This window comes from Cavia porcellus, unplaced genomic scaffold (genome assembly GCF_034190915.1).
Source record: "Cavia porcellus strain 051 isolate PalLab524CR breed Dunkin Hartley unplaced genomic scaffold, mCavPor4.1 scaffold_8, whole genome shotgun sequence".
NCBI lineage: Eukaryota > Metazoa > Chordata > Mammalia > Rodentia > Caviidae > Cavia > Cavia porcellus.
Window position 1 is genome coordinate 3,803,389 of NW_026947491.1, and position 11,567 is coordinate 3,814,955.

An 11,567-nucleotide genomic window follows, 5' to 3' on the forward strand; every position below is an offset into this window, starting at 1 on the left:
CACGCAGCCCTCCACACCTGTCCTGAGGTTTCAGTGCTTCAGGCCCTGGGCAGCACAGTGCCAACTTCCTTGTCCCAAGAACAGGCCACCCTGTGGTCAAGGGTCAGAAGAAGAAGCCCTGAGATCTTTTAACTTTTTTTGGGTGGGGGGGAAGTATCAGGGATCAAACACCCAACCTTGCACTTGCCAGGCAGGCACTTGTGCCACTGAGCTAAATCCCTCCCCCTTGTCATTTCTGAAATGGTGCCTGAGTTGCCTTCTGTGTTCATCACCGTGGCCCCTAGAGGGCTGGATGCCGAAGGTCCTTGAAGTCGCCTGGGCCACCCCACTGCCATGGTCCAGTGACCTGGACAATCTCCACGTCAGACTAGAACATGGTTCTAGCTGGCCAGCGTCTCTGTCACCCTGGCTGGTGAGATGACAGCCTCACTGCAGCTACCCGGGGAGACATTTGGTGAGAAAACGCAGGCCTGGGTGAAGAGGCAGAGCATTGGTAAGCGTGGCTTTGCTGCCAGCCGCTCCTGTGACGGCCACCTGGTGACGAAACCGTCGTGGGCCTCAGCAACGGAGTGACAGGCAGGGACGAATCACCAAATAAGGGACCTCCATGCCCCCCGCCCCCGCCGCCTCCCAGATGGGGAAATTGAGCTCCCTCCAAAGCGGCCCCAAGGGAGGACGCCAACACGATCATGGTGGCAGAGGACTGAAGTCAGGATCTGCCCTTCCACCGGGTCCCCCTTGCCCAGTCGTCAGGCAGCACCCCGGAAGGAAGAGCTGGCGGCTGGAGGCTGGTGGCTGAGAGAGCCCTGCCCACCTAGCACACGGCCTCCTCTGCGACCTCTCTGGTGGTGTCAGGGCACCATGAACCGCCGTGCTATGACAGCCTGATGCAGGCGCCGGAACATACATTCATGTGCACGCACATATGCATGCGCATAAACAGGCTCGCAGAAACGCCCGCATGCACACACACACACATGTACGCATGTGTACCACAAAGCCCTCATGCCTTGCTCTTCCCTGGCGACTGCGTCAGGCACCAGCGGCGTCCGTGGGGATCCTGGGGCTCCAAGGTCTCCAGCTAGGCAGAGTTTCATGCCCAGCAGGGACCTAGGCGCCACGAGAAAACACTCGCTCACCGAACACGTGTTCACCATTGCTGTCCCGCACCGACGGCCAAGGGGATGTGAGAGCCGTGAGGCCTCCCAGAGCCAGCATCTTCTGGATCCGAATCAGCTTCCTCTGCGAAGAGGAGACACACGACGTTCTCCTCGGTTCTGGAGCACTGCTGTCCTTTCAGGGTCGGGGCGCTCTGCGCTGCCCCCCCAACGCCAGACCTGCCGGGTCCCACCTGCCGGGCCGGCCAGGGGTCGGAACCCTCGCTGCCGTGCAGCATTGAGGGCCTTGCCTCAAATCGATCTCAGCAGCCTCGCTGCACCCATCTCGCAGTGCCGGGTCTGGTCCCCCTGAGCTTTGGGCACACCCGCTGGGGCTCCGCAGATGCGACCTCCTGCTCGGCCCCGGTGACACCCCTGGGGACGGCCTGCACTGTCAGGCCTTGGCGATTATCGAGTGCTGACTCGGTTTTGCGGGTGTATCTTCCTCCAGAACCGAGGAGCCTGGGTTCAAATTCCGTCCCCTGTCTAACCACAGGCAACCACCGCTCTTCAAACCTCGGCCTCCTCGCCTGCAGGTCGTCAGCATCTTTACCATCAGATCAGACGCAGTCCCCACAGGAAACAGCGCTCAGTTCACCTCGGCAGTGGGAAAGAGAGGAGAGGGGTGCGCCTTGCAGAGGCAGTAGCAGTAGGGAAACCGCAGGAAGGAGCAGGGTAGCGATGTGAGCATGAGCACCAAGCCCAGAGCAGGCTGGAGGTGCCGCCGATAGTCACAGCTGCCACTCGGCAGGAAGGAAATACCCTGCTTCTGTCCCGTACCTCTATCTCCTGCTAGGCCTCACCAGGGGCGAAACCCTACCAGCAGCAGTTCAGCACGGAGGCCAGGGCCCAGGCAGGCAGAGGAGCCCAGCGTGGAGTTAGCGCATGGCAGATGCGTGTCGGACTTCTGCAGACACGAGGTGTGGCTCAGGCTTCCTGCTCCTGCGGCTCTGCGGTGCAGCTCGGTCCTGTGCGGTCCAGGCCTCCACACACAGTGCCCATCACTACCCCCGGTAACCGGCAAGCCCCGTGGCCTTGCAGAGAATCGAGCCATTGACACAACCCCTCAGCCATCATCAGGGTGTCACAGCAGAGGTTGGCGCCTGGGAGGCAGGCAGAAGGCGAGGGGCCTCTTGCACGATGGCTTCTGGTCTTTTATGTGTTCTGTTTGCGGGAAAAGTTTTTCTTTTTCCATTCTAATTAAACTTGGTGCTTACCGTGGAAAACGGATTGGGCAGAAGAGCATGAAGAAGAGAATGAAATTGCCTGTGTGCTCCCTGGAGCTTGTCGGTATTTCTGTGAATTCCCCACTTCTGCACATTCTGCTTTGTGGAGTTGGCCTTGTACTGGAAACACAATCTCATAGCCTTCTGGGATTTTTTTTCTTTTTCACCTCATTCGTGAATATTAGAATCATTCCAAAAATACCTTTTCATGGCTTCCTAAGAGTAAACCACTCGGTTAGGGCTCCTAATTCGGTCCAGCAGTCTGACTTGGGATTGAAATGCGGCCGGTGAGTTGCCAGTAAGAGGCCAGTAAGAGCCCGGTAGTGGGAGGATATGACAGGGCCCTGGCTTCCTTCTCTGTACAGTGACCTAGGAGCAGGGATGCGGTGAGTGTCCCAGAAAGTTCGCAGAGAAATGAGAGCATCCTGTGAAACCGCTCGGTGTCTGTGCCGTAGCAAAGCATTAAACAGTAGTTGTGAGGATTATTGCTAGGTGGGGAAGGCATGGAAGTGGTGTGAGTCTGGGGAGCGAGAAAAAGTGGGACTCAAGGAGCCAAGCAAAGAAAGCCAGAGGGGCCAGACCAGAGTAGCCTGCGCAGAATCTAGGGTCTGAGAGGGCCGTCCCGCAGGAATGGCCTGAAGGATGTGCTGGGCTGGCCAGGCCAGGGGGGACTCTGGGAGGCCAGGAGTCATCTGCTTGGTGCTGCTTCTCTGTAGTACCCAGGAGCCCACAGCAAGTGCTGCTTCCAAGCTCGAGCTCCCTGTGGGAGGAGAGGACAGAGTTCACCCTGGGGAGTCTGAGCTCCGATAGGACTTCTCTGCTGCCCATCTTCGTCCTGTCAGCGCTGGCTGCCTGGTGTGGCTCAGCATCCCCATCGACTCCCCGCTGGGTGAGGCTGGGGGGGAGGCTGGAGCCTGCCAGTTTTCCTTGGTGCAAAAATCTGATCCTTGGTGGCCCTGCAGAGGTGGAGGGCCGACCTCGAGTGGGGCTCAGCTAACACCCCTATTCCCGGGGCTTCTGCTCCCCACCCCAGCTAGACTCACTTAACCACCCATCTGCTGACCGCTCACTGCTGCCACCATTCCAGAGAGACCACTAGCATCCACCAATTTATTCTGAATAAATAAGTTAATGCTAAAGAATTATTACTAGGCAGGCTTGGTGGTGTGTGCTTATATTCCCAGCTACTCAGGAGGCTGAGACAGGAGGATCACTTGGGCAGAGGTGTTCAGGGCCAGCCTGGGCTTCCAGGACTGTGTGTGGTCTGTGGTCTGTGGCCCATGCTTTGTAGCCGGGACTGTATGCACCCCACTAATCAGCCTCACAGACAAAGGCAGAGTACTGTGGAGAGTGTTCTCATTCACCGTGCCTTCGGTGCCAGAGGGTGCCCTGGCCACATACATGAACCACCCCAGGTGTCCACGGGCACCTGGCAGGCTTTCCTGCTGTTTACCGCTTTTCTCCTGCAGTGCCGGGGATTGAACCCAGGACTTACAGATGCCAAACCAGCGCTGTGTCGCTGAGCTACGTCCTGGTCCCTTATCATTACTATGTCACAGACACGATGTAAGTCCCACATAGATATTTCAGACAGAGAAGGAGAATGAAGACAAAAAGCACTCATTCATAATCCCACCCAGGTGGGTGTGGCTGGCCTTTTGGTATCTGTCCATCCACATTTTCCCCCTGGAGTGTTTTATACTATTTACTCATTTATTTTTCTCAATCAGATTTTATCGGTACATTTTAGATATACATAATGATCACATACATCACAGAGAATTTGTGCCTGTACATGATATACTCTGATTCTTTTTTTCCATCCCTCTACCCTCCTTTCAACCCCTCCTGCCTCCCCATTCACAAAAGCTTTGTTTCTATGTTTTCCTTCTTTTCTCATTCATTTTTTCCTTTCCTTTCTTTCCCCCTCCTCCCTCCCTTGTTCCCCTCCACATTTGAACTTTTTTGTCTTGGTTACTTTTTTCTCGTTGCTGGGACAAAACACTCAACCCTAAAATGAAGGTAGGAAAGGTTTATTTAGCTCACCTCTGTGGAGGTTTCAGTCCATAATCAGTTGGCCCCAGGCAGGATGGCATGGCTGAGGGGCAATACATCAAGGCAGCAGCCAGAACCAAAGGAAGGGGCAAGCCTCTCTTTTCTCCCTTATATTGTACACAGGCCACCTCCCCACACCCCCCAGGGCAGGTATAGCACTCACGAAATGTCTGTGTCCTCCTGTTGCAGTATATTTACAAAGGCTGAGTATATTTACAAAGTAAGGATCCTGGCTCCTTGCTCAGTCTCTTAGTTAAAATTTTAACCTCAAATTGACACAGTGTATCAGCTATAACAGTTTTCTTCCTATTTCACAATATCTATTACACATTTTGGTCCTTAATAACACTTTCAGTTTTTCACACCAGAGAAACAATGTATTTACACGTGTCTGATTTATTTCACATAAGAGTGTGGTCTCAAGGGGCATCCATTACCTAGAAATGTCTTGAGCACATTCTTTATGGCAGAGTATTGTATAAAAAAACACATCTTTTTCCATTCACCAGTTGATGGGCATATGGGCTGTTTCCAGGATTTGCCACTATAAACTGTGCCACTGTAAACATGTACGTGCAAATATTACTGTGGTATAACTTTTTAAATCTTTTGGGAAAATACCAAGAAAGAGAATGCCTAGTGTCTTGAGGAATCTCCACACTAATTTCCCCAGTGGTTGCACCAGTTTACATTCCTATCAGCAGTGGAAAGGGGTTTCTTTTTCCCCACAGCTCTGCCAGCCTTTGTTACTGGTTGATTTCTTAATAATAACCATTCTTTCTGGGATGAGATGGAATCTCAGTGTTGTTTCAATTTGCATCTCTCAAATGACCAGGACGTTGAACATTTTTTCATGTATTTATTTGCCGTTTATACTTCTTCATCTGAGAAGTGCGTATTCATCTCAGATGCCCATTGTTGCACTAGGTCTTTAAATCTGGGGTCTCCCTGCATTTTTAAATTTCAGAATGTATGTGACTATAAGATTCAGAACTGCCCCCACTGTCTCTCCGCCACAGTCTATCATTACCAGTTCAAGATCCAGTTCCTCAACCAAATCGAGAGCCCTGTGGAGCCAACCTTCACCCTGGCACTGCTTGGGACCAAGGAGACAGAGCAGCGGGTGCCCCTCACACTGTGAGTACAACGGCCACCAGGAGTGGGGACACCAGGCTCACTGTCCTCTCGGGCAGACCTGGAGGGGACAGCTCGTGTGTGTGACAGAGGCTATGTGGGAAGGAGGCTGGCAGGGCGGAGGGGAGACCACAGGGAGACGCCAAATCCTGTCCACTGCTCCGGGGAAACCACAGCAAGATGGGGCTGTATTGTGGGCTCCATGGTTCCCTCCCAATGAGCCTGTCCTCTGCCACACACCCTGTGTACCTGCCATACCTCTCACCTCAGGGCTCCCCAGCACCCTGGGACCCCAGCCTCACACAGACTCTGGGAGGTCAGGACCCCGCACCCCTCTGGGCTGGCTGTGAGCTTCTGAAGACCACATGTCAGCCTCCAGCCATCACACTCACTGGCTCATCTGAGGGCCCCTCCAACTCCCCACCACACCCCAGCCCCATCCAGACCTCCCCAGTGCCTGGCGATGAAAGCTGCTGACAAGACCCTGCTGAGCATGATGTGTGCTTTTTCTATGTGCTTTTCACCCTTCTTGGGCTCTGTGCTGTGCAGACATTTACAAGGCGGGTAGGACACCAAGGAGCAGAGATCGGGGTGCAGCCTGGCCCGAGCCCCAGTCTCAGGGGCTTCTCCCAGGAACTAGGAAGAGGGCACTCACTGAATCTCCCCAGTTGCTCCTCTCAGAGAGATCTTTGTTTCTCCAGCCCGTCTCCATTTTTAATTTTTGTTTCTCATGTCTGCTAGCACACGTTCAGTCTGTAACGACTGCCTCTCGGGGATGTGCAGCTTTCCCAGTTCTGTCCATTTTCACCCAGCGACACTCACTGCCATCTCTGCTGCCTTAACAAAACTGGGCAGAAGTGTCACCCACGTCCCCACAGCCTCATGCATCCCCAGAGCTTCTTGTCACCGCTACGACCAAACCAAGCTGCTCCTGATCTCCTTTGTGTCTTACAGGGGCGATCGGATCGTTGCTAACAAGACCTACTCGGTTCTGGTTCCCCTGGAACTAGATGTGGGCGAGCTGGTCCTGGTCAAGCTCAAGTGGGAGCATGGCACAGGCTGGGCCGGCGTCTGGAGCTCGGTGCAGGCCATCATGCCGTGGGGAAGGGACCCACGCTCCGCTCACCTCGGCCTCAAGCTGGGGGCCCTCCAGGCGAAAGCCGGCGAGACACAGCAAAGGTGACAGTGACCCACGTGGACTCAGTGTAGGGAGGGGCCCCCTGGACACTCAGCGACCCTGCCTGTCCCCGGTCCTCACAGCCACAGGCAGAGGATGGAGATTTGTACCTCATATTGTTTATTTATCTATTTAGTCTTTTTTGAGGCAGGGTCTCACTATGCACTTCAGGCTGGCCTTGAATTCTTTGTAGCCCAGGCTAGACTCACACTCACAGCAATCTTCTTGCCTCAATTCCTGAGCACTAGGCTGACAGGTGTGCCCAACCATGCCCGGTGGCACCTGGTCTTCTAATTCCCTGGCTGCCTCTTCCCACCCCCTAGGGCTAAGGGTCACTTCCCTGGAAAGCAGATGATGGGCAGTTCTGCTTACCAGAAAGGCTGTCTCAGTTCTCTCTGTGATCTCTCCCATGAGCAATCCAGAAGACTAGGCCGCGTCTCTCCTCTGAGTTACAGAGCTGCTGCCCCAGGGGCTGCAGCAGGAAAGAGGGGACGGAAGGCCCTGTGGGCAGTGGCCAGGCAGGGGCACAGCCAGGGCCTTGCTGCCATGCAGATCTGCCTGGCTCCATGTGATCCATGCCCATGCTCCTTTAGTTTCGTCTGCATCCCCCTGAGCAGAGCCGTGGGCAAATCTGCTGGTTCTTGCCCCTTCCCAGGGCTCTGGCCAGCGCGTTCAAGGGGAACATTTATTCAAGTAGGAAGCATCAGTGTCTGTGTCTACACAGGACCCAGTGCCACTGAGGGGCTGCCCCACCCCCAACCCACCCCCAAAAATACTCTGAGTGTGGCTCTCAGGATAAAGAAATCCAGGGCCTAGCTAGGAAAAGGAGATGAACTGATTTTATAGATGGTGAACTCCCCACCAGAGCCCACATTTAGGGCTCGCATGTGTCACGTGCTAGGGGGCAGGGTGGGCTCCCGGCTCAGGCTGCACCGGAGAACCAGGATCCCGACTCCACCGCCCACCCCTTGGACTTTTTTTCCTAAAAGGGATTCATAAGGTGTCAGTCACAGAACCAGTAGCAACTACCAATCGCTCTGCACCCTTTGCAAACCAAAATCTAGAGTCAGGAAGCAAACACCAGCCCCCATAGCTGTAACCCACGCTGGCAGACACAAGGGGAAAGTAAGCTAAGCCCTGTACTCTGTGCCTTAGTGGGAGGGATCTCCCTCCCCACAAGGCCAGTCCCTGCCAACAAGGTCAGATAGGGAAGGGAAGAGAAAAAGTAAGACCTAAGCAGTCGGCTAGGCATGCTGAGTAGATACTCAATTCCAAAGCAATTACATAAGCGCAAAGCCAAAGTCAATAAATCATCACTGGTTCCCCCTGAGTTTGGCAGGAATTAAAAGAGGTAATATCCAAGGTAAAGAGTACAAGAATGGACATCCTCAAAAATTATATTACAGAAGCTTTCCAGAGAAATTTCACTCACTGGATGTTTACTGAGTACCTACTTAAACCAGGCAGCATGGTAGGCACCAGATACACAGCCAAGGACAGGAAAGATGCCATCCTTGGCCTCGAGGAGCTTACATTATCAGTATGTTAAATCTGCATCACATGCCAGCCCAGGATTTTACTTGTGTCTGCTGTACCTCTGGGGTGTTTGAACACACACTAAAAACGTGCACAAGGGGTATGTGTGTACAAAAAATGTACTTTGCAGAGCTCTTTGCAGACAATCTCAACATTCCCTCATCAGTGGGAAATACTAAATGCCCTGTGGTGCATCCGTAAAATGGCACGTCATGAAGCAGGTAAAAAAAAGACAGTAAAATGAGTTGAAATGTGTTTACATGAGCAGGCCCCATGAACCATTAGCTGATGAAAAGGAAAAGCTGTGGAGAATGCAGACAGTGAAACAGCACTCCTGTTCCAAAGCTGCATTTGTATGTGAACATTGCTATGTGCATAATGATAAAAATGGGCTAAGAAAGACATGAACCAAACCACGGAAGTGGGGGGCACTGGGGAAAGGGAAGGGGCGATGGGAAAGTCCATCTTTAACACCTGGCTTTATATATTTCCTTGCCATTTGAATTTTCCAAGAATGCATTCCTAAATTATTCACAGCACTTTTTAATTTTAAAAAGTATGATTTAGTAAAGATCTGGCTATAGATGCAAACCAAAAACAGAAGAAGCCATATATTAACATTGTCTGCTGCAGAGAGAGAAGATAGGTCCCTGGGCCAGCCGAGGAAGGCAGGGCAGCAGGCTGACCCAGCACCAGGGGGCGGGCCTTGCACCCCGAGTCCCTGAGAACTGGGGAGAGCTGGGGTCAGCTCTGCCTCACATGGGATGACTCAAGGGACGAGAATGTTTAGCCTGGAGGCCAATGGTCACCTTTGTGTCTGTACGAGCTGTTGGAAGGGGGAGGTGGGAACCCTGAGCCCCGGCTGTGTGCATTCAACAGTGCACCTCACCCAGAGCAGAGCCCCAGGTCTTCAGGCCAGGCCTCTACTGCCTGGGGTCTTATTTCTGTCTGAGTTTTGAGGATATTTCCAAATATAAGAGTCTAGTGCAGAAGGAAGGCATGATGGTGCAGACCTGTAATCCCAGCACTCAGTAGGCTGAAGCAGGAAGATTGTTGTGAATTTGAGACTATAAATTTGCACTATAAAGTGAGTTCAAGTCCAGCCTAAACTGCATAACAAGACCCCATCTCAAAAAGGCAACAACAACAACAAAAAATCTAATGCAGAAATGCCCATCACCTGTACCACACAATTTGAGTAGTATTTGACCAAGCAGGAAATACTTCTGTCTCAAACTTAATGCCTGTTTATTTTACGTTTTCTTTTTAGAATGACGTTCTGCTCAGGAAACAAGAAAGACCTCCTTTACCCAGCCCAGGAGAAAGTCTTCCTGAGATGTGAAGTAAACTCTAAAGCATTGAAGCCCAGGAGCAGATGAGCTGAATGAGCCATGGTGTAAAGTGAATTTAAGAAACCAAAATTTTGTAAAGGATCTTGCATAAAGTTTCAATAAAGTTTAAAGAGGGGGATATTTCACTACTATAAACTTAGTTTTAAAAACTATATCATACAAATATTTTCAAGTCTTAGTGCAACTAAAAAGTTCCCATCTTATCTCTGATTGAGTGTTAATAATTGTAAGTAAGCACAAATTTGTCCTGGATGGCTTATTCTGATCTGTTTTTGAACCGTGCTGGAAAAGGTTTATTACACAACTAGCACTTCTATAGAGCAACACTGTAATTAATCACTAGCTCTGTGCACCGGAGCACGAGCCTGGTCTTTTTTTTTAAAAAAAAGACAATACAGCCCAAAGGAAAATAATTTTAATTAAGCTAATAGATATCTCACACAAATCACACAATTGTTTCACTGAACCAGACGCACAGAAGTAGAATTTTATTAAAACGATGAGCAGGGAAAGTGAAAACTGAGCAGGTGGTCATTTTAATGACCAGGTTGCTAATTAAATAAACACAGGCCCCCTCTTTTACTAATGCTTGCCCCGAAAGTTAACAGAACACAGGATATTTCAAAGAATTGCTACAAACTGAATGTGCGTGCCCTGGCCCCAGTTCCTACATCAAAGCCTAAATCCTCAGAGCCACGGTGTTTGGAGGTTGTGCCTGTGGGACATGACCGCACCCCCAGAAACCAGCGTCCCCTCGTGGGTGAAGAGGCCGGAGCACTTTGCAGTCCGGCCCAAGGGGACGTGAGAAGGCGGCCACCTGACCCCAGACCGCCCACACCTCAGCCTTGGACTTCAGCCTCCAGAGCTGTGAGAAATCAAGATTTGGGTCTGTGATCACTGGCGACAGGCAGCCGGAAAACAGAAATCCCGAGGAGAGGTCTGCTGCGGCCCGATCAACTAACTTATCTGCAAGATACTTCCCCTTTGAAGACCCAAGAGTCTAAAGGATGGGAGAAGGGGACAATCTGATGATGAAGAATTAATCATTCTGTTGGGCGCGGTGGCACACGTGTGTAATCCCAGCACTCAGGAGGCTGAGGTAGGAGGATATCGGGAGCACAAGGCCAGATTGGGCTACATGGTGAGTTCAAGGCCAGCCTGAATTAGTTGGACTGTCTCAAAACAAAACAAAACAAAATTAATCCTTCTGTCCTGAGTGCAGATCCTACCTTATGTATGCAGGTAAAATGCTCACCTGTGTGTGTGCGTACGTGCGCCTTTGCACATAGATACGAAGAGGAACAATATTTTCCGCTACGTCTAAGACATGAAAGATCACAATAAAATAACTTGCGCTGGACTGAAACATTTTATCATTAGCAATCCTGAGGAATTTAAAATATAACTTTTAAAAAGCAGCATGAACACTGTCCTGTACATCCGAATCTGTGTAGATGCGGCTTAGGAGACACACGGAACGTTTCATCTAGATGCTCCCTGAAGGCCTCCTGCAGCATAGCTGGGCTTTTGGAAGAAGATTGGGCCATGAGGGCCACTATAGTAGACTTGCAGTTGGGAGGCGGGGCCTGGTTAAGAGGTGTGTCTCTGGGGGCGTGCCCATGGGTGGAGCCTAGTTCTGCTTGCTGCAGTTCAGTTCCCTCACTGGCTGCTTTCTAGTCACACCACATGAGCGGCTTTCTGCTGCAAGGTCCTTCCTTCCTTGGAGCTGGCCCAACATGAGCTGCTGTCGCAGGCTGCCATCCTTTAAACTGTGAGTTTCGGGTACTTGGTCTCAGCAACTGGAAAGTGACTAAGACAACATGTATAAGGACATTTATGTAGGCCTTGGAATCACTAGATGTGGAAACAGTTCAGATAGTCTTATAATGATAAATGCACTGCACTGAGGTCTCACTAGTGGACTACTCTG

At 51.5% G+C, this 11,567-nt stretch overlaps 1 protein-coding gene and 1 pseudogene across 1 annotated transcript in view; both read left to right on the top strand.

The window, feature by feature from the left end:
• Lipc (lipase C, hepatic type) overlaps positions 1-9,772 on the top strand; it is a 101,921-nt gene extending 92,149 nt beyond the window's left edge. The window contains 4 exon segments of the mRNA XM_013159945.3: positions 5,458-5,575; positions 6,527-6,751; positions 9,556-9,638; positions 9,641-9,772. Coding sequence (XP_013015399.2) covers positions 5,458-5,575; positions 6,527-6,751; positions 9,556-9,638; positions 9,641-9,669 — 455 coding nt within the window. The 3' untranslated portion in view covers positions 9,670-9,772.
• Positions 29-5,447, top strand: LOC134477122 (prostate-associated microseminoprotein-like; annotated as a pseudogene).
• Positions 9,773-11,567: the final 1,795 nt, after the last annotated feature.